The 23,532-nt window shown below is 37.7% G+C and overlaps 1 protein-coding gene across 5 annotated transcripts in view; it reads left to right on the forward strand.

The window, feature by feature from the left end:
* PCDH19 (protocadherin 19) overlaps positions 1–23,532 on the forward strand; it is a 118,097-nt gene that overhangs the window by 70,159 nt on the left and 24,406 nt on the right. For 3 of the 5 annotated variants that reach the window (XM_003940119.3, XM_074392335.1, XM_003940120.3), the window contains one exon: positions 1,218–1,390. In XM_003940119.3, the coding sequence (XP_003940168.1) occupies positions 1,218–1,390 (173 nt within the window). The remainder of the gene's footprint in view (positions 1–1,217; positions 1,391–23,532) is intronic. The other 2 variants (XM_074392334.1, XM_010350836.2) reach the window with 1 other exon arrangement.

Here is a 23,532-nt window from a genome sequence, read left to right on the forward strand (position 1 = left end):
GTGATTATGGGGGCCGAGGAGTCACATAATCTGCCATCTGTAAGGTGGAGAACCAGGGAAGATGAAAGTGTAGTTTGAAGGCCTGAGAACCTGAGAGCCAATAGTGTAGCTTCAAGTCTAGGTCTGAAGTCTTGAGAACCAGGAGCACTGAGGGTGGGAGATGATTAATGTCCCAGTTCAAGCAGTAAGGCAGACAGCAAACTCAACTTCCTTCTCAATTTTTGTTTAATTCAGTCCTTCAATGGATTGGATGACACCCATCCACACTGGGGAGAGTTATCTGCTTTACTGAGCCTACCAATTCAAATGTTAATTTCTTCTGGAAATGCCTTCATAGACACATCCAGAAATAATGTTTAACCAGCTATCTGGTCATTCCATGTTGCAGTTAAGTTGACTCACAAAATGAAACATCACACCTTCCATGCACCAAGGCTCTCCTCTTCTCAGCTACTGACTCTTCTCTTTTTCTTTGAATATGTTCATCTATCTTTCCCAGATAAAACTGACCTGGGTTCTCTGATCTTGATAATACTTCCTATTTTAATTGCACTGCATCAGTTTCTCCTACCTTTGCTTTTTAAAGTTGGTTAGTAGACATCTTTTAAGAGTCAATATGCATATTGGGTAAATTTCTAGGCCAGGCTCAGCAGCTAGACTACCTGTTTTTGGTCTTAGATTGGCTATATTTTTTACCAGCTGTGTGACATTGGGCGAGTTATCTCACTTCTATGTACCTCTGTTTTTTCACCTGTAAATGAGAATATTAGTAAAACCTTTCTCTTATAGAATTGTGATGATTTAAACAGTTACTTAATGTCAGACACTTAAAACAGTGCCTCATGAATAGTTATCCCTCAGCAAACATTAGCTATTATTATTTTACTTTGATTTTATAAGAAGAGAATAAAGCCTTCTGAAATGATGACATTCTTTAGAGGCAGTTTTAGGTTTGTAGCTTCTTCCACCTTGTCTGTAGTGATGTACTGAAGATAAGGGAACGAAAATATTAGCCGTATCAGCATCCAATAGTGGGAACCTCTGCAGTGTTAAGTTTCATTATCTTTAAATGCAAATTTCTCTTTCCCTTATTCCTACCCTATTGGGCAATCTAGCCACTGTTTGCATCATTACAGAGCTGACATCATCCTGGCTCAGAAAGATTTTTAAAATCAGATCTGTCACGGTCATAAATTATCATTCTTTCTTCAACCCAGCAGCTCCACCTTCAAGGACTTAGAGGGCAACAGCCTAAAGGATAGTGGACATGAGGAGAGCGACCAAACTGACAGTGAGCATGATGTCCAGCGGAGCCTGTATTGTGATACTGCTGTCAATGATGTGCTGAACACCAGCGTGACCTCCATGGGATCTCAGATGCCTGACCATGGTAAGGACTGGTTGGATGTAAGTTGCAACAATCGATTCTAAAGAACCGAATGTTTGTGGGCACACTATACTACTTTGCTTAATGAGTGTGTTATCAAGATGTCTACAGAGCTCATACCTCAGCATCACCTACAGGTTTTTGAGATGTTCTGACACCTAGCCAGACTCTTCTTTGCCCTCCCTAAGTGGATCCCCTAGGTCGATATAATGTTCAGGCATTTTAGAAGCTGACTACATGTACATATTGCATACATTTTCTTCAATAAAATTGCACTGAGCTTATAGGAGATGAACAGATGCCTTCTCTCCAGGAATAAATGCCTCTTTTTGCTTTAGTACATGAATTTAGTTGATCAATTGAATTGCATAGAACACAGCACTAATGAAACCAAAGGGGTGGGTTTTATTTCCCTATCAGACTGGTTAGCTTTACCCAGAGTGAGACTGTTCTCTGACTGTGTACTATTTACTGAGGATAGAAAGTCCCAAAGTTCCCATTTTGTCTATGGGACTGCTATGCCAAATCCCTCCCTCTAGCTACTACACAAAACCATGCCATAGTCATAGGGGAGACCAGGGTAAGAGAACGTGGCTGAGTGAATGTAAAGTGTTGCATTAATATGAAAGGCACTTCAAAGCACATGTCAGAAGTGGCATCCTCATGTATGAAGAAGAGTCTATTTTTGTGAACTCAGCCACACATGCTTTAGCAAGGGGCACTATTTAAAACTTTGCTAGACAGAAACCAGGGTATAAAAGCATTAGCAGAGTTCAACTATGGCAGAATGTTTAGATGGACTTGGGCACAAATGTCATTTTCAATATTTTACTGATGCAAACATGCTATGCAAACAGCCTGTCTTTTTCAATTAAGAAATATGAATTCAACTTGGTGTTTAGGCTCAGTGAAGCTTTAGAATGCTTGGCTATGTCTTGAGAAAAGCTAGACTCAAGCTCAGCTGGAAGCCCTACTGCTAAAAGACTTAAAGATGAGAAAACAAAATATGGTGATTATGTGCTGGTCTTCAGCTGTTTCATTTCACTGTAAACATCATTAAATACTTTTGTTTTGGTTTTGGAAATAAATCCAAAGGAAAAAATGCACCATCCACAAAACAAAATGTTTTTCATGGAAAAAAATTAGTCACTGTAGATTCTATTAAATTGTCTAATCCATCACCTCCCCAGCAGACCCAAGTGTCAAAGTCTATTATATATAGAGGTCACTATGAATTGTATACTGTTGTCTTCCCTAATTGGTGAGTGGTGACATCTGCAGAGATAATACACTTTCTGGGAAACCTTACTAGGACTAAAGATGAAAAAAATTAAACATTTATATAACTGAAACAGAGGCAATTTAATACTCAGAGGATTAGCAGTATGTCACAGGATGCAAACTGATATATATCATTTACTAGTCGTGTGTTTCATAGAAACGCTTTTTCATTTATATCAAGAAAGGGTTTTAGTTAGATGCTCTCTAGAATGAAATGACTCCAGGAAAGGAAATAGTCATAATTGATTCTCACTTTATGCCTGGCTAGCACAGCATCTGTTTTAATTTTTTGTCACATTTCTCTAGGAAATCGGTATCGGGGGCTGGAGCTAGTTTTTCCGGGAGAGTGTTTATTACGAATGGGATGTATTACATATGCATGTATTTATGTATACATATATATGTATTTATGTATATATATATGTGTTTATATATATACACTGTGTAGATTGGATAATAAGAAGAGGATTCTTTTTTGTGAATGCATACCTAAATTTTATTTCAGCTTAGCTGTTTAGGTTGAAGGTAGAGTCCACCAGTCTCCATATAGGTAGTGACCATATATCCCAATTTGCCTTGTATACCTCACTTTACATCTGTGTCCTTGTCATAATCAATGATGAGAATATTCTAAAGGAAATGTGTGGCAATGTCCCAAGATTCTCCTACATGTAACATGATGATTTTATACACACACACATGCATACACACACATATATACTTTTTGCTTTTCCATTTTTTGGCATCCATTTCACATTTTCTTTCTTACTATTTGATTTGCATGTGTGTATCTTCATTTTTTCTATTATTCTGACAGTGGTTAAATCTTGAGCCAACCTTTGAGTGAGTTCTTTTCAACTTGTGTGATTGCCTAAAGTTTAGGTACAAACATAATTTGGATCTTTTTTACACCTCAGTCTCTCCCTTGTGATATCCTACTACTTCTGAAGCTTTCTGTAATAATACTTGTGTGTCCCAAATGAACTCCAGGCTTGCCACATAGATTCCATCACCAGTTCACTTGGACTCATGACTACAACCTCAAAAAAGGGCAATAACTTCAACAATTCACATTTCATAGCATTTTACTATCTCAAGCCTGCATTTGCATAATAAGTATATCACATTTTATCTTAAGGTACAGTGGTTGAAAGGCAGTCACTGCGTGATCTATCATGCATGCCTGATATTATAACCATTTTAGTTAGATTTGTCCTGGGGTAGCATGGTATTGTTGCTTCAAAGGACTACCAATTTGGAAAGGTAAGAAGGGAAAATAGAATCTGCACTGGACTGAGACCTGTACTGAAAATCTCAAGTATTTCTTGAGGAGAAAAAAACTAGTCCCAAATCCCCTTGGTTCATTTGGCACTGTGATAGGAATCTTAAACCCAAGTGTCCTGAAATCCTTGGAATTCCAGAGCAACTGTTCCTGAGGTTTGTGTAGGTATAACCAGAACAGAGTGAAGAACGTAGTGAATTTGCCAGGCTAACTCTGATCCTGATATTTCTTTTCGTTCTGCCAGAACTACTGCAAAGTTGGGCCAAATGTACCCAAAAGAGTGTACCTTACACCTTTGTTTTGGGGAGTTTGTCTCACCTTGTATTTCATGTCTGTAGCTCTCTCTGTGACTTTTCTAATTTGGATATTAGTATTACATCTTCCTTGCACATATGTGGACACATGATTGATGGGTAATCTCAAAATTTTCAAAATAAAGGTGATTTTGTACATCGGTTAATTTTTCCATTGAGCAGGAATGGGTTGTTCAATGAGCTGATGTTGTGTTGCCTGTGTTTGAGGTAAAGGTACAAACTATATTCACTTCTCTTTCTGAGAGACACCTGGGCCCTGTGCTTTTCCATACTGCCAAACGTTCCTATGGGATTTGTCCTTATGACTGTAATGTAGCAGAAGAATGATTGGTATGAATAACAGAGGTGGTTTGTGACTCTGAGCAAGAGCCCAAATTCATTAATTTTTAGTAACCCTTCTCTGAGAACATTTCTAGAGGTGGGAAACCAGAATCACTATATTTAATGAAGGAGGGAGAATATTATATTCAATAGAGGAAAGAGAATGTCTAGAAGACTTCCTTTTTTTTTTTTTTTAGACGGAGTCTCACTCTGTCACCCAGGCTGGAGTGCAGTGGTACGATCTGCTTACTGCAACTTCTGCTTCCTGGGTTCAAGTGATTCTCCTGGCTCAAATTCCCAGGTAGCTGGGACTATAGATGCACAGTACCATGCCTGGCTAATTTTTGTATTTTTAGTAGAGACAGGATTTCACCATGTTGGCCAGCTTGCCTTGAACTCCTGACCTCAAATGATCCACCTGCCTTGGCCTTCCAAAGTGCTGGGATTATAGGTGTGAGCCACCGTGCCTGGCCTAGAAGACTTTTGAATTCAAAGGGCAAAAGTCACGTATTTAGTCACTAGGAATTTTGGATTATGTGTTTCTTTTTCGAGTTTTAAAAGTGTCTAAATTTATTTTTTATTTTGTTTATAAATGACAATCATAATTTTACATGTTTGTGGGATACACTCTGATGCTTCAATACATGTATATGTTATATAATATAATTAAATCAGAGTGGTTAGTATATCCAGCCACCTCAAACATTTATCATTTCTTTGTGGTAATAGCTTTTAAGATCCTCTTTTTTAGCTATCTTGAAATATATAATACATTGTTATAAGCTATAGTCACTCTGCTGTGTATAGTCACCAGAGAGATTGTATTTTGATTGTCCAACCAAACACATGTCGTGAGCTTGGTGAGGGTGGAAATGAGAGGGAATGATAAGAATCTATGCTTTCTGGATTACTATCAATCTTTGTATTTCTCTTGACATGCCTAAGACAAGGCCAGTTGGTTGATGAACTGGCTAAGCTAAATTTCCTGGTTGCCAGTTGACTGAATTACAAATTCCTTTGTCATCCAGTGCCCATTAATTAATATGTCTCAATTTGTCCTTAGTATCCAGCTCTTGTTGTTATGGCTTCCCAGAAAAGAAGGTGATAGAGAATTCTTTATCCTGTGCTTTCTACTGGCATGTTGTAGAATGACATTTTTTGGAACACTGTCTCCTAATAGCTCTGAATGCCTTGAGACCAAGTAACTGTTGTCATTTGGCAGGTTTTACCACTTGATTTGGTTCTTGAGGCAATTTGGTGCTGAGCTTGGGAGTCACACTCAAATTTTTTAGCTGATGCCTTTCCGCTCTGAGGGAATTATTTGGATTGAGGGCGTCTGAGTTAGTTGGTAAAATTACCACCCTCTGGTGGGGATAAGAAGTTTGCTTTTATGGAGTTCCTGCAGAGTCTCTAAAAAGAGTGATTGACAAGTAGAGTCGTCAGAGGTGCCATAGTCTCATGGGTTTGTTGCATGATTAGAGGTATTACCGGGCTTGAATTTCTTCTGATCCAGGTTATCACTGAGCTGAGTAGTGGGGGCCGGAGTCTGGCTCCTCCTTGCTTCTTTGCATAACCATTTTTGATGATGCAGATATCTCATTATTCTTACTTAAATATGTAATCCTGATATGAAATTGGGGTTTATAGGGATCATGCCCTAGAAGTGTACACTAGTCTCAAGCTCAGCTATTTTGTTTCGAATTATATTCAGTCTCTCTTTCCTTATGATTTTAATTATTGATTATAAATTCATCAGCTGAAAAGATGACTCTAATTGTTCTAATATGCACCCAATTTGGAGTTCACTACAACACTGAATTGGTTTTCCTGTATGCTAATTGATACCAAATGGAAGCAATATACAGAAATTTTTTGTAAGACTTATCTGCTTTTTATACCTGAATGCACCCAAATGCAAAATAATGATTGCTTTATTTCTGGAAGTGTAGGTTCTGCTGTCTTACTAGACCTGTTTGTTTACTAGTTTCATCACCTGAATAGCATTTAACACGTTTGCTGTGTATAACATGGATTTGAGGAACTTGATCTGTGCCTAATGCAACTGCTGTTACAAATTTGCCATGAAAATGTTCTATAGGCTGCATACTATACTTAGTCTAGTGTCAACCACAGGTGTATTAAGATGTTAACACTTTCAACACTCTACCAGCAATGTGTAATTTTGTTTCCCCTAGACTTTTAAAGAAAGTATGATTCTGTGACTGAACATCCCTTCTTTTATCTTCTTATCTATCCCCCTGACTCACCTCTCACCTCACTGAATTTTGAAAAACTCATTTCAATTTGTCTCTTGGCAAAATAGGGAGTTCTCAATGGAGACTATTTTGTGTCATTGCAAAGCAGTGTGCTGCTGGGCTCCAGAAATGGTAGCATGGGCCAGATGTTCATAGAGTAATTGAAAATTCCATTTTATCAGAATAACATTTGCTGTCAAAAAAGTTTTATCTTTACTTGAACAAAGAGGTTGATTAGATCCCCCTGGACCTGAATTAGCATCTTTGAGGCTAGATACACTGTTTTGCAATTCATGTGGTTATTTCTTCCCCAGTTTTGCTCATATAGAGACTTTTAAAAATGTCTTCATCCTCTTGCAAATATACCTAGTGAAATGTTTAATTACTTGAACCCAGGAATGTATATACAGTGTTTCTATATATGTGACTTCCAGCTGCTGTCATCCTGTGTCTGGTATAGTAGGCACGAATAAACCATGAAGAGACAGATATATATCACTCATTACTGAGTAACATTTTTGAGTGCCCACTATGTGCTTAGCTCTGGAAATTGAATGTGTCAACTACTGCTGTTATTATTGACTGTAAAAGTTGTCTTCTTTTTACTTTTGTTTATCTGAGGTTTACTGAGATGACCAAGGCCAGCTCAATGATGAAATGAATAATTCTAATTTAAAAAATCATAAGAATAGATTGTAGGACCATTAAAAACCTTGCTTTATTGTGCCAATAAAGCAAGAGAAGCAACATAAAAAGACTATCACAATCAAGGTCTTATTTTCAATAAGAATTTCACGAAATATTCCTCCTTTGATGGTCTGATATGGACAATATCACATTGGTAAACTTTTTTTTTTTTTAAATCCACCTGTTGTGAGGTTGAATTTACTACTCACCTTTGGTTAATGTCATTGTAGGATGCTAAGTTTAATCTCTGACATGTCCAGTTACCTTGATGGTTCAGAGGCAGTCAATGCTTAGTACCCCTTTTTTTCTGATGCCCAGAAACTTTATCCTTTCTCTCAGTCTTAGCAATTTTGGGGCAAGTAGAAAAAAAGGTGACAGGTAGAGCTTTTTTTTTAGTTCAAAACAATTATCTGCTGTATCGCATAATTGGATTTTTTCCAAAACAACATTTACATTTTATAGGACAAATAATAACTAGAACAAAAAGTTGTTCTTCACTAATGGAAACCTCCCTGTTTTTAGAATTTCTTTACTAGCATTCTTTTGGCATGGGCCCTTTGGTCAAATAATTATTTGAACAATTGTTTTGGGACAGTTCACCATTGGTTTCTTCATGCAGGATATTAGGAATAATATCGACTGTTTGTCTGATTTTAAATAGATATGCTATTGTGTTATGTATACATATATCAGGAAAACACCCATACACACATATACACACACACTAGTATGTGTCTTACATATATGTGTATATGTGTGCATGGGCGTCTCTGCTAAATATAGTATGTGTGCATAAATATATAGTGTGTATATACACACACACACACACGCACACACACTCATGCCTATAATACCAGGACTTTGGTAGGCTGAGGCGGGTGGATCATTTGAGGTCAGGAGTTCGAGACCAGCCCGGACAACATGGCTAACATGGTGAAAACCTGTCTCTGCTAAAAATACAAAAGTTAGCCAGGCATGGTGGCACATACCTGTAATCCCAGCTACTCAGGAGGCTGAGGCACAAGAATCACTTGAACCCAGGAGGCAGAGGTTGCAGTGAGCTGAGATTGTAACAATGTACTCCAGCCTGGTGACAGAGTGAGACTTTGTCTCAAAAGCAAAAACAAAAACAAAACAAAACAAAAAAAGCTACCTGTGGTAAGGAATTAATCGCTCACAAAAAATAAAAATAAAAATAAACAAATAAATGCCAAAGCTTTTCTTGATTAGTTGACATTAAGAATTCCATATTTCCAAACATGTTGAACGCATTAGTGGATATAGGATATATAAAGGGAGCACATTGAACAATTAAGAATTTCATTCTCTAGTAGTTTATGGCCCAATAGCAAAAATGGTCCAGTATGGAATAGATTACATTGGATCAGTGAGGAAATTAATTAAGATTATTTGAACTGGAAAGCAAAATGCATTTAAAAGGACGCTTTGGTGTAATGGGATCCCTTTGGAGGAATAGTGGAAGCCAGGCCCCAACATAGTAGGCTAGGTAAAATTATGCTCTGTTTGGGTAATTTGTTAGGTGAATATTTTCCAGTTGCTTCATGAAAAATCAACTTCTGTAGGCCATGATAAGTAGGGACACTGCCAACACGTTAACAGATGAGAGACAAATCAAATTGTTTTGTGGGTCCTTTCTTTCTTTCTTTCTTCCTTCCTTCCTTCCTTCCCTCCCTCCTTCCCCTCTCCTTCTCTCCCTTTCTCTTTCTTTTCTTTCTTTCCTCTCTTTCTTTTCTTTCTTTCTTTTTTCTTTCTTCTTTCTTGCTCTCTCTTTCTTTTTCTTTTTTCTTTATTCTTTCTTTCTTTCTCTTTTTCTTTTCTTTCTCTCTCTTTCTTTCTTTCTTTTCTTCTTTCTTTCCTCCTCTCCTCCTCCCCTCTTCTCCTCAGCCCAGTTAATGAAATCAAGGAGTGACTGAGAGATTCATGGTTTCCTAAAAGACTGGAAATGTCTTGAATTTGAAGAGTTGAGGAAGAATAATCAGGAATAGTCTAAAGCAACTGCCCAGTGTCCAAAACATAGGGACATAAAGAAGACCTGGCAAGAATGTCTCCAGATGGTGACAGGTTTGCAGACTTTTACCGGACTACTTTGAGGCCAACAAGCCAACCCTGGCCCTCTATTTATGGCCCTTCCCTTTTCTCCCTTCCCCTCTCCTCTCTCCTTTTTTTGAGATGGTTCTCACTCTGTAACCCAGGCTGGACTGCAGTGGTGCAATCACGGCTCACTGCAGCCTTGACCTCCCAGGCTCAGGCGATCCTCCCACCTCAACCTTCTGAGTACCTGGGACCATAGGTGCATGCTTCACTAATTTATTTTTGGTAGAGATGGGATTTTGCCATGTTGCCCAGGCTGGTCTTGAGCACCTAGGCTCAAGCAGTCCTCCTGCTTCGGCCTCCCAAAGTGCTAAGATTACAGGCATGAGCCATGGCTCCCAGCCTAACATTATTTCTGTCCTGTCATAAGATGGTTAAGAGCCATAAACTCCATCAGGATGGGAAATGATGAGTCTAAACATGGATTTTAAATATGTATATATTTTTTCTGTTCATTATCCTCTTAAGCCCTTTGTTATGAAATAAATATGGGGAATTAACTCCATTCTTAGCCAGTTTAAGGGACTGAAATCAAGCATTTTTTTTTTTTTTTTTTTTTGAGACAGAGTTTTGCTCCAGGCTGGAGTACATGGTGCAATCTTGGCTCACTGCAACCTCCGCCTCCTGGGTTCAAGTGATTCTCCTGCCTTGGCCTACCAAGTAGCTGGGATTACAGGCACGTGCCATCATGCCTGGCTAATTTTTTTTGTATTTTTAGTAAAGATGGGGTTTCATCATGTTGGCCAGGCTGGTCTCAAATTCCTGACCTCAGGTGATCTGCCCACCTTGGCCTCCCAAAGTTCTGGGATTACAGGTGTGAGCCACTGCGCCTTACCCCATGGTTTTAAAAGCAATTTCAACAATACCAAAATTGTGTGTCATTTATTTATTGTGTAGGTAAAATAGCCGTGACATGGCTTTCTTCTCTTATGATAGATTCTTTTTGTCATACAGGTCCAGGACTTGCCCAAGGTATTTTTGGTCACCTGTCTTTATCAGATGGCTCAGTGCCCTGTATACTTTTTGTCAAGGAAAGCTTAATTGATACATCCACTTTGGAAATGTGGCTTTTTGACAAGAAAGTCTTTTTAATTTCTCTTTCTATAAGGCTTATTTTCCGTAGAACTCCAGCCTAGAAAAATCATTGTGTTACTCAGTTCTCACAGTGCTATAAAGAAATGCCCTAGACTGGGAAATTTATAAAGGAAAGAAGTTTAATTGACTCACAGTTCTGCATGGCCAGAGAGCCCTCAGGAAACTTATAGTCATGGCAGAAGGGGAAGTAGGTACCTTCTTCACAAAATGGAAGGAGAGAGAGTGAATGCAGGAATGGGGAAGTGCTGTACTTTAAAACCATCAGCTCTTGTGAGAACTCACTCACCATAATCAAAACAGCATGAAGGAAACTATCCCCATGATCCAATCACCTCCCCCTCTTAACAGGTGGGGATTATAGGTCCCTATCTCAACACATGGGGATTACAATTTGAGATGAAATTTGGGTGGGGTCACAAAGCTAAACCATATCAATCATCAAGCACCAAATTAGAATAGGTTTGAGCTGCCCCTTTTAGAGCCATCAGAAAAGTTGCTTTTTAGGAGATCACACGCAGGTTCTTCTTTTTAGAAGATCACACACGGGATATTTTCAAAGATCTCACATAATCTAGGCTTAGGTTTTAGATGGACTTTTAAAGCTCATGGTGGATAGACAAAATGGACTCTTTTGCAACTGGACAAAATGGAACCCCATAAACCAAACATTCTGCCATGTAGAGAGAATATAAGGCAGTTTCTCATAGTTTGCACTAAAGAGATTATCAATGAAATATCAGTCTCCAGAGTGGTTTTGGAGCAAATCCTTTGGGACTGTAAGTGTGTGTGTGCAGGTGTCAATGTCAGAAGGGTGCTGTAGGATTTTAGGTTTTGTGGTAAACCCTGGACTTCACTTAAAAATGTGCCATTCAGAGATCTAATATGTGGTTGGAAGTATGTGTAGGATGATGTGTAGAAGAGGTGATTTGAAAGGCAATGAATCTGGAAGGGGCCAAAAGAATTGATCCAAACTCTTTGTGGCTGAAGTTACTCAAAGTTTTGTCATACTGAGGCGGCCTCATTACAAATACATTTTTCTTTTCAGAATCTCTGGTAATCAGAAATAATAGTTGTACTTTATTATTCTTCACGACAGTTTAGACAACAAACATGCAAGCTGTTAAATTTGAAGCAATAGACAACCCTGTTTTATCATGAGTTTAGTTCTCTTTAACCTTAGGAATGTTCATTTTAATGGCAAATAAGACTCTTTAGTTTCCTGCCTTGGGAAAATTTTCAATCTGGCTAAAGAACACTAGAGTTTTAGAACTCTGGAAGCAAGTTTATCTCTCTCTGCCCCGAGTAAACTAAGCCTTAGGATCTTTCTAAATTATGGTCTAGTACCCAGACTCTAAGTAATGTAGAACTGCAACTGTAATTTGCTTTCAATAAAAATATAACTTATAATATTGCTTCCTTTTAAAGTAGAAATCTGTAAACATACACTGCTCTAATAATTTGGAAAAACTTGGTACTCCTGGTTGACTGCTGCAAGGCAGCTTCCAAGTCATGAGTTTGCAAATCCAAGTTCAATGCCAGAGATATATTTTCCAATTTCTGTGGTCACCTTTCCATTTCTAAGCTCATGTATTCTCTCCTTTTCTATCCTTAACTTGCATAATAATAGACGTTGTACAACTTGCTTTCTTTCGTCCTCTTTGATCCTGTATGGAGTTTACAACCTGTGTGAATAGAATATTTCCCTTTTAATACATGGAAAAGAGGGAAAAGAGGAATGATGAGTATGTTTGAAGATATTTAGACTGGTCAAACTGTTCCAAAGCATCACCACCTGCTGTTTTTAATCATTAATGAGGTTGTCAGTTGCTCTAATCTGGGAGGTGAACCAAAAGAATTGTTTTGACTTTAATTTAAAAATCAGCTTATTGAAAAAAAATGCTTCCAGCTTGTAAGAGTTAGGTTGCACACTGTTGATAAACCAAAGCAAGTCAAAAGTGGATGCTGAACCATCATTCATATGCAAACATGAACTGTTTTAACCTTGGAGAACTATTATTACCATCACTAGCTAGAAATTTTCTTTCTTTCTTTTTATTTTTTATTTTTTTTTTTTTGAGACAGAGTCTTGCTATGTCACCCAGGCTGGAGTGCAATAGCCTGATCTTGCCTCACTGAAACCTCTGCCTCCTAGGTTCAAGCTATTCTCCTGCCTCAGCCTCCCAAGTAGCTGGGACTACAGGTGCCCGCCACCATGCCTGGCTAATTTTTTTATTTTTTATTTTTAGTAGAGACGAGGTTTCACTATGTTGGCCAGGCTGATTTTGAACTCTTGACTTTGTTTTCCACCCACCTTGGCCTCCCAAAGTGGTGGGATTACAAGTGTGAGCTACTTCGCCTGGCCAAATTTTAGCTCTTTTAATCCAAGTAGCCATTATATTCCAGAGGCATGCTGTGTATAAATATCTGTTCCATTTTTTAGAAGAAAAACTGATGCACCAAAATTTTAAACACTATTAATATCAGAACACAAATCCATAGCAAAGTCCAGAGTGAAGCTTAAAGTGCAAATTCTTTTGCTTGACTCAATGTTCATCACGCTGTACATTTTAAAAGTTTAGTGACTATCTGTGAGTCCTCTATTAAATTTGAATTTTCTTCACTGGATGGTTTTGCTCAGTGACAAAATGAGAATTCAGAAATACAGTGTCTCTGCACAAGTGGATTTTAACGACCTAGAGCCAGACCTTTGTTTGTGCCAACTGTCAATTTAGAAGGTTTCATTATGCCTCTCTGAGCTTCATCAAACACTTTCAGATTTATAATTGATGTCAACTGAAGACAAAGTCAAAGAAAACCTTCCTTTTTTGACTGTAGAAAATATTACCTTATTGTTGGGCCCTGGTTAGCTGGAGGGTAGGTGTATCAAATCACACTAGCCTTCTGCTAACACAGCAAGTGAGCACTTGCTGAATTCAGCTGATAATCAATCTGCAGCTAATGAGTCTGCAAACAGACTGGGCGGCTGGAGCTGGCACCAGGAAACCACCATTCCAACTAACCATCTCTTATTAACCTTTTGGTGTTTCCTTTGTGACGGTAATTAGAGACCCATAAAACTATCTGCTCTAGATCTTCAGTTTAAAATACAATTTTCAAAGAAACACAGTTCACTTTAAGGCTCCTGTTAATATGGCCTTTTCCTTCATGAAGGAAAATGACTGACTTACTGTTTAAATAAAGTTTGGATAATTAATCTGTAATGTTTTGGTAATTAAAATGCCAGGAAAAGTTGGTTCTGTAGTTGGTATAATTTATAATACTCTCCAGATTCCGGTTGTACTGAAGTAGGCGGCAGATGTTTCTACCACCGTTATGTTTTGAGTGTCTGAAAGTAGCCATTCCCACGCTGTAGCCCTGTCTGCCAGACTGCCTGTCTGCCTCCTCCTTTGGAGTGAATTTGTTTTGATTGCCTGAGGGGGTTAGATGTGTGCTTTGCTTCCTTCCTTGGGGATGATGAGCCAAGGAATGAGTTTTGTGCTCTTGGGAGAGGGAAAAGTCTTCTAAGTTGATGTGCTGTTTAGCTCAAAATAAGTTTTCAAATGGGCCCACTCAACATTCATACTATTAGATTTACTTGATGAAGATGGAGGAGCAACATGCCTTCCTGCTGTAGTCCCCCATTTCACTTCCTCTTTAATATTTTCTACACCCAGAAGTTAGTTTGTCATTGAAGAAGAGCATTATGTGATAGGTGTTCTAATCATGTTGGACCCATGTGTTCATCCTGTGCTTTTGTTTACCTGTCCATAGCACCTTTTAGTGCCTCAGTTCTCTCGTTTGTTCTAAATAAAAATTACCTAGTATAAATGACTTACATGATCCTACGGGACAGAATCTCTAGATGAGGAATTGACTCTCTATTAAATAAATAAGATTTGCAAAGCTGGACATTGTTTTATTTGATTTAGCAAAGAGATACTTCTTCCAGAAGCCAACTATTAATCATCTAGGATCCTTTGGAGATTAAAATATCCATATAAAAAATGCAGACATAGAACCTAATATTCTTGCAGCATTACTTGGAGCCCCGTTGATATCTTAAGTTTTTGCTGTCATCAATATGGAATGTCTAACGTCTTAAAAAGTCCTGAAATCATTGTGAGATGGAGCTCATGTTATAATATGTCATTATCCCTTACAGCGACGCTGAGACGGAAAGACAAGCATAGAATTCCAAGTAGTCAACATCTATACTGAGGATCAAAGTCAGAAACTTGGCTGATGGGGAAAGGTTCAGAAAATTAAAATGAGGTGACAAGAGAGAAGAGAAGTGAAATAAGATACAAATATCTATGGTTGAAACTGAGATTGGCAGGGACATAGGGGTATAATCCAGATTTCGTTTTATATGTACTATCTAGCTAATACTCATTGATAAACCTAAGAATTCTAATTCTCATTGGAATCTTCCAGACAGATAGTGTCCCTCCAATCAATTCAGGCCCCAACTAATATGAGCCAGTCCTAATGAGTCAGGGCAACTATTTCCACTCTTCCCCATTATCTTCAAGATTGACATCATTAGTCTGCCTGTAAATACAGAGGCATAGAGAACATCATAGTGGCTGAAGAGTACAGACTATGAAGACTTTGAAGTAAGACAAATTTAAGTTTCGTGCTTATCTTTGCCACTTAATAGCTATTGACTTTACTTTTTTGAATCCTCAATTTTCCCAACTGCAAAATTGGAGTAATGATAGAAATTACCTATCAGAATGTTGTGAGAAGATCCAGGTAAAGCACTTAGTATATTTCCTGGAATATAGTAAGTGCTCAAAACACAGCAAGTGTTACTGTGGAGATTGAGTCAGTGAAATAGCCACTTTATAGGATTTCAGGGACCCTACCACCCAAAGCCCCTCATCTGTTAGCCTCTATCTGTGATCCTTTTAACAGAAAGTGAGGCATTTCATTTTACAATTACAGTTCATGCTTCAAACAGTCCATGGGGAGAGAAAATGGATTTATTCAAATTCACACTAAATTGTAAATGGTTGCTATCAGATTGTTTTAAAGCTTAGGACTTGAGAGGAGTGGTGGGGCAAATAGATGGTTTCTAGAATATTGAACTTTAAAAGTCTCAGGGGAATAGTCAGGGGGAGAAATGCATTGAAATGTGGTGCCAAAGAGTGACAACCTCATGAGTTTGCCAGAACTATCAATGTCCAAAGGAAGTCATTTGATTTACTCTCTGTGAAATGTCTGGGTGCTGGAAAGCTGCCTTTACTATCAAATCATTTTTCTGAATCAGCACAGACTCTGGTTTGAGAAATTATAAGATGTCTGCAAATGGTTTGAAGTGAGGTTTGTGTTCATCTACATTGCAAAATACACATATTCTTGAGCACTTACTGTGAGGTAAGCAAAGCTCTGGTTCTCCTCTGGAAGCATTGACTCTACCCCTGTATCAAAAGCTACATGCCCCAACCCCAGGATTCCTGCTGCTCTTTCCTGCTCTCCCTCTCTCGCTTCATGGTTCTTAAATGGGTAATGGGTGGTAGATGTCGTTTTGATTCCTTTATTTTCTCACCCACTGCATGCTCAGACTTTCATTAAAAAACAAATAAGGAGATGCATTTTTCATTTTTAGTTTTTTTTTTTTCTAAAAGAGTCACACTGCAAAGAATCCCTCTATTCTTTTTTTCTAACAACAGACTGAAAAATGCTCAGCTCTTACTGGAAAGGTCATATCTCCTTGCCATATGAATGAGCTTCCAGCAGGTCCATAGGGAGAATGTCATCTGAGAAATGATGGGAATTTATGTGCCTTTGGATTTTGACCTCATTTTGTAGTGGAAAAATGAATTTATTAATGATAGAAAAAAAAACCCTCAACCAAAGCCCTTTATAAAATTCTCTCTATAACTCCCAGGAGAGAGCCACTCAGATACATAGTTGTTAAATGAAAAAATATTTTTTACCCTTGCCTTACTTAGAGTTGTTATATGTCTTATATTAATGTAAGTTAGGTGGCTCACCTTCACTAATAATATGGTGTTGAGTATAGGAACTTGCAGTTCTATGGCATAAAGTGTTTTGGTTTGTAAGGGACCTTGTGACATATTTGTGCTTGTCAACATCTTATTGGAAAGCAGACCTGGGGGAGACATGTACACACATAGAACTGTGTGGAATTAGGGATATGAGAAAACAACTTATAACACAGAGGCAAGTGCCATGTTTTTGAAAATGGCAGATTAATTGTGAAAATAAATTTTCTTTTATAGTTTGAGCATTCCATGAACAATGTAACTAGAAGTGCATACTTTTTGCCTTCCCTCAAATCTAAATCCACGGGCTATATGCAAAATGTTAAGATCATTATGGCCTCTAAAATACTTTAATGCCATGTGACCTACTGGGAAATGACAATTGTAGTTTTCATTCTATTATTTGTTCATTCTAGAGCCATGGATAAGTCACTAACCTCTCAAAGTTTCAATTTGTATATTTACAGGTGGGATGATGAACAATGTCACATTAATGTTGATAAGACCAATAATTAAAGTGTCATGTATGTATATATATAAATATATAGTATTTTTTCTTAGTACAATATAATTGTGAATCAGATGGCTAGGTGTTTTTTGGTTTTTGTTTTTGGTTTTCTGGGCTCTTCTCTTCCTTGGCTTGTTGACCTATCCTGAGAGTTGGGAATTTGATGTGCTTATCATATTCCACAGATTCATAACCTATAAACAAGTTATTTGTCCGGTGCAGTTTTTGGATTTCTCATCTGCAGAATGGGGGATACTGGTAGTACCTACCTTGTAGGGTGGTTGTAAGGATTAAATGAGACAAGGCATGTAAAACACTTAGTACAATGTCTGTTCCACAGTAGGCACTTAAAAACAGTAGCGGCAAGATGATGCTGATATAAAAACATTCTCCTTGGCTTCTTGTCTCCCCTCTTCAATTGTCTATGTCTTTTTCTCTCTTTAAAATCATGGACAAAATTTAAGTCCCAGGAAGTAGCCTCTTTTGACTGACAGTTTGTCTTATTCTCTCCTTTACTTGGTGTTCTTTAATACCCAAGTACACAGTTTATATCACATTAATTTGCTTTTTTCCTATTTTTTAAAAAATGCCAAATGAGATAGTTGGTAATTGTTAAGACCCTTCAACTTCTGAGCTTCTTTTATTTTGATTTTGGGTTCTGGGCAAAACCTTTTCAGATTCCTGAGCACACAGTCACTTGTCAATGGATCGGTAATGAGGGCCACACTCAAATTAACAGATGGTATGGTGTGCTTGCTTTGAGGGATAATTGCTCTTTTATCTTAGTTTCCTCCCTTTGGCATTCCTTCTTTGGATGCTGTTCAGTGGCAATGCTACGAAGCATGGGATGAAAATCAAATAAGTAGCAGGTCACTTGTCTATCTCAGAAAAAAAATTATTGTTAAAAACCAAGAACCAGTGAAAGTCTACCAAGTGAGAGGCTTGTAACTACTAGTATTAGGGACCAAGTAAGTCTTAAGGGTACTTAATTGTCTGGTCATTCCTCCTTTCCTAAGGAAGATGTCTATTTCTAGTTGATAACGGTCTCAATTTTTCTTAAAGTTTAAGAAGATTCCTCCTCCTTGGCTATCATATCACACCTTTCACAGTTGGTCTGTTATTCTTAAACTCTTAACACTGTAAGCCAAATCTGATGTCCTTTCATCGTTGGAGCCAGTTGTAAACTGCCAACCTTACTACATAAACTCCTTTGCCCTGTCTTCTTCTTCCTCTCTGGTCAGACACACTATATTCCGTGAGGCTTCTTATTTAGTTCTTTCTCCAACCCTCCCCATTTTCAGCTTGGCCTAATTCTAGCCTTTTTTCCTCTAGGCAATTTGTCATTCATCTCAGTTTCTATAGAGAATAGAGATAATTTTTAATGAAATTAAAGGAGAATTTTTTTGGTTGTAGTGTTTCAGTCTTCCCTTGTGAAGATTTTTATGGCTTATTTTATTTCGTAAAGTTACCTTCTTTACTATTTTTTCTCTCCTTCTACACAATTCACAGTAGACAACCATGGTTGAAGAAGACCCTCAGTGAATAAGTGCTGATCAATTTATTTCTCTGAGCAATACCAAACAACAGATATCATCCACCAATGTTTGATCCCCAGGGAAGTTCTTATCTACCTTATTTTACAGATTCCAGAGGTGAAATGATCTATTGTAAAGCAGTGCAAGGATCAGAAGGGAGTTTGTGTTTTCTGGATATATTATATGACTCCAGGGATTTGTTCTACTTTTCCATTTGAAATCTCAAAGGCTATTGGACTGACAGGGAGTTTTCCTTCCTGTTATGAAAGGGTTACTGCCTCCAGTTTGGAAGAGATGTTGCTTAGAAAAACAGCAGCAGATTACAGCAGTAAAGCCAGAAATATCAGGGAGTCAGAAGCATTACTATGAGATGGAAGGAAATAACTGGTGTGCCTAACTGGCTCAGGGGCATGTTTGATAGTACCAGATATGACTACAGAATTGGTACCTGTATAGATATTGACCTTTCAGTGTGTTTTTTACATATTACTCTTTGAGTTGGCCTGCTGTGTTTTCTGTGTCACTGGCAATTCTGTTGACCAAAACACTTCAATTGAATCATAGCTTGAGTCTTCAAGTTTCTTTCCCTATAACCTTGATGGTTTCTTGCTCATGTTGATATTTAAGAACTTCTTTCAATTCTCCGAAGTTTCTGGATACAAGATTAATTTACACAAATCAGTAGCTCTTCTATACAGTAATAGCAACCAAGTTGAGAATCAAATCAAGAACTCAAACCCTTTTTACAATAGCTGTAAATAATAATAATAATAATAATAATAATAATAATAATAATAAAATACTTAAAAATATACCTAACCAAGGAGTTGAAAGAGCTTTTCAAGGAAAACTACAAAACACTGCTGAAAGAAAGCATAGACACAAACAAATGGAAACATCCCCTGCTCGTGGATGAGTAGAATCAATATCGTGAAAATGACCATAATGCCAAAAGCAATCTACAAATTCAATGCAATTCCCATCAAAATACCACCATCACTCTTCACAGAATTAGAAAAAATAATTCTAAAATTCACATGAAACCAAAAAAGAGCCTGCATAGCCAAAGCAAGACTAAGCAAACACAACAAATCTGGAGGCATCACACTACCTGATTTCAAACTATACTATAAGGCCATAGTCACAGAAACAGCATGGTACTGGTATAAAAATAGACACATAGAACAATGGAACAGAATAGAGAACCCAGAAATAAACATGAATACTTACAAAATAGAGAACCCAGAAATAAACACATAGAACAATGGAACAGAATAGAGAACCCAGAAATAAACACGAATACCAACTTATCTTCAACAAAGCAAACAAAAACATAAAGTGGGGAAAGGACACCCTTTTCAAAAAATGATGCTGGCATAATTGGCTAGCCACATGTAGGAGAATGAAACTGGATTCTTATCTCTCACTTTATACTAAAATCAACTCAAAATAGATCAAGGACTGAAATCTAAGACCTGAAACTATAAAAATTCTAGAAGATAACATTGATAAAAACCCTTCCAGACCTTGGCTTAGGTGAGGATTTTATGACCAAGAAACCAAAAGCAAATGCAATAAAAATGAAGAAAAATAGTTAGGACTTAATTAAACTAAAGAGCTTTTGCACAGGAAAAGGAACAGTCAGCAGAGTAAACAGGCAACTCATAGAGTGGGAGAAAAGCTTCACAATCTATACATCTGACAAAAGACTAATATCCAGAATCTACAATGAACTCAAACAAATCAATGAGAAAAAAAAAAACAATCCCATCAAAAAGTGGACTAAGAATATGAATAGACAATTCTTGAAAGAAGATTATACAAATGGCCAACAAATATGTGAAAAAATGCTCAACATCACTAATGATCAGGGAAATGCAAACAAAAACCACAGTGTGATACCACCTTACTCCTGCAAGAATGGCTATAATAAAAAAACAAAAAACAAAACAAAACAAAAAAATAGTAGATGTTGGCATTGATGTGGTGAACAGGGAACACTTCCACAGTGCTGGTGGAAATGTAAACTAGTACAACCACTATGGAAAACAGTGTGGAAATTCCTTAAAGATCTAAAAGTGGAACAACCATTTGATCCAGCAATCGCACTACTGAGTATCTACCCAGAGAAAAAGAAGTCATTATATGAAAAAGATACTTGTATGCACATGTTTATAGCAACACAGTTCACAATTGCAAAATCGTGGAACCAATCCAACTAGTCATCAAAGAAACTGTGGTATATTTATATGATGGAATACAACTCAGCAATAAAATGAATGATTTAACTGCATTTGCAGTGACCTGGTTGAGATTAGAGACTATTATTCTAAGTGAAGTAACCCAGGAATGGAAAACCAAACATCGTATGTTATCACTGATATGTGGGAGCTAAGCTATGAGGATGCCAAGGCATAAGAAGGACACGATGAACTTTGGGGACCTAAGGGGATGGGTGGAGGGGAAGGTTGGTAAAAGACTAAAAATAGGGTACAGTGTATACTGCTCGGGAGATGGGTGCACCAAAATCTCACAAGCCACCACTAAAGAACTTACTCATGTGACCAAATACCATCTATACCCCAATCGCTTATGGGGAAAAAAAGTTAAAAAAAAAGTTTTCTTTCAAAAATTCAAGTTTTTAGCTTCTGTTCCTCTTGTCGTTTCTGCTGATCTAGGCTGTTTTAGATAGGATGTTTTCAAAAATTTTAGCAGATGGCTGTATTCTTTTTGGCTTACTGGACTGCAAGGGTGCTAAGGCCCAGCCATTCAAGATTGATTAGTTCTCCGTGGTACTATATGGGCATTTTGGTGATTGTCATTTCTCAAAAATGATCCAAAAACTATTTTCCACATTGTTTAAACACCTTGTGATTACTCTTGACATCCCAATAGTTACCGAGGTGTTTCTTATTGCCTTTTTCTTTTTATTGGGGTTTTTATTGCATAGGAAAGGGGAAAAGCCCTGATTCAAGCATTTGGGTTCAGATACTGGAACTGCCACTAACTCTGTGTGATCTCAGGCAACCTGCTTCCTCTCTTTGGGTTCCAGTTTTTTTTCATCTGTAAGTGAAGAGTTTGGACTGGAATGACTTATATAGGTGCTTATTATTGCTAATACTCTATTACTGTTTGTTGTTCATTTAGTATGGAAAGATTGTTTGGAAAGTGGACAGCAACTTGGCTGGATTTTCCTGTGTATTTCTAAAAACCAAGGCAAGGTGGGAAATCTGACTTAGTCATGGGGCTTTGTGCTGTAAAAATCCTTCCATCATGGCAAGAGGAATGAGGATGAGACATTGGTGAAGGTGGCTTTTGTTAAACATTCTGAGCTTTTTCCTTCTCTTAGGCTTTTGTTTGCTTATGTTTAGCTTAACTCTGCTTTCAAGTGTGTGTATTTTTGTGGAAATGGTCCTCTTTTCCTTTTATACCAAATTCATGTTCTCATATTCCTTCTCCCTCACTGAATCATCCATTTCTGAATAGTTAGCAATTTTCAACTTAATTAGGACTTTCCCCTAAGTGAAGAACACAGCTGTTCCTCCTATGATACTTTGGCAGCTGCCTCTGCCTTTTCCAAAATGGAATGATTAGCTTTTTCCTTTGATTTTGTAGCTGGCCATTAGTTCAGGACCACTAGCCCATTTCCTGTGGGATGGAACTACCAAGTCCCATGACCAGAATTGTTCCAATTTGCCTTTGGTATCTTTTAGTCTTCTGGGGGCTTAATTCATATGAAGTGGAGGATTTACCAATTTTTCAGAGCTCCATTTGCCTCATTATCTCCAGTGATTTCATTGTTCACCCTTTTGAGATGCTGATCTACAAGGAGAACCTAGCCGGTGTCCCTGATGTGGTTTTGATGGAAAAATAGAAGATAAAAAGTTCCTCAATGTATTTTGTTCCTGAATTAAATAGCCCTCATTTGTCACAGGATCTCCACTTCAGTTTCTGAAAAGCCCTTTTCCTGTTCCATTTTAGTCTTATGTACCTGTATTGAAGAAAGTGATTGCTGTTTTTCCTCATGTGCTTTGACTTCATCTGCCCCTCCAGCCTTTAATTTTATGATTTCATATCCATTGTTAATTATTGGGATTTTCTTTTATCATATGTTTCCCTTACGCTTAAGATATCAAGTCAACTTCTCCATTCCACTCCAATTCCCCTCTCACATTATGCTCCCTGTTAATCAACCAAAAGCATTATGGGTTTAGTTGTGCTGTTCCAAATGTGTGTGGTGCAGCCTGTTTTTGCTTCTCCACCCCAAACGCCTCATTCAATTTAATTCCACATACTTAGCATATTAGGCATCTTGTCAATATTTCCTTTCTGAAGTCTATTTTTAAAATTTGAATGCATTCTGCATGTGTAGATTTTTTTTTTCTTCTTAAATGATGAGATCTACTGCAACAGAGAGCCAGAATTAGCTCTGTGCCTAGGAGGAAAGGAAAACACAGAGGGAAAGAATATTTCTCACATTCTCAGAAGGTGTATGCGAGAGCCAGCCTTTGGCACAATTATTTATACAGTGCCACTATATCTATCTGCCCGCACCTTCCCCTCCATTTGGGAGCACAGGTATCTCCTTGGGTTTTCTTAGTTTCTGCCACCATTAACCCTTCTACTCAGGGCCCTGCATTCCCAGTCTTTCTTTATTTCCTACTTTCCCCATAAAAACTTACCTGGTCCATGTTCCGTTTCCCCAAGATCCTAATTATTTCAAGGGACCTGTTAAGATGATCTG

This window comes from Saimiri boliviensis, chromosome X, assembly GCF_048565385.1.
Source record: "Saimiri boliviensis isolate mSaiBol1 chromosome X, mSaiBol1.pri, whole genome shotgun sequence".
In the NCBI taxonomy this organism is placed as follows: domain Eukaryota; kingdom Metazoa; phylum Chordata; class Mammalia; order Primates; family Cebidae; genus Saimiri; species Saimiri boliviensis.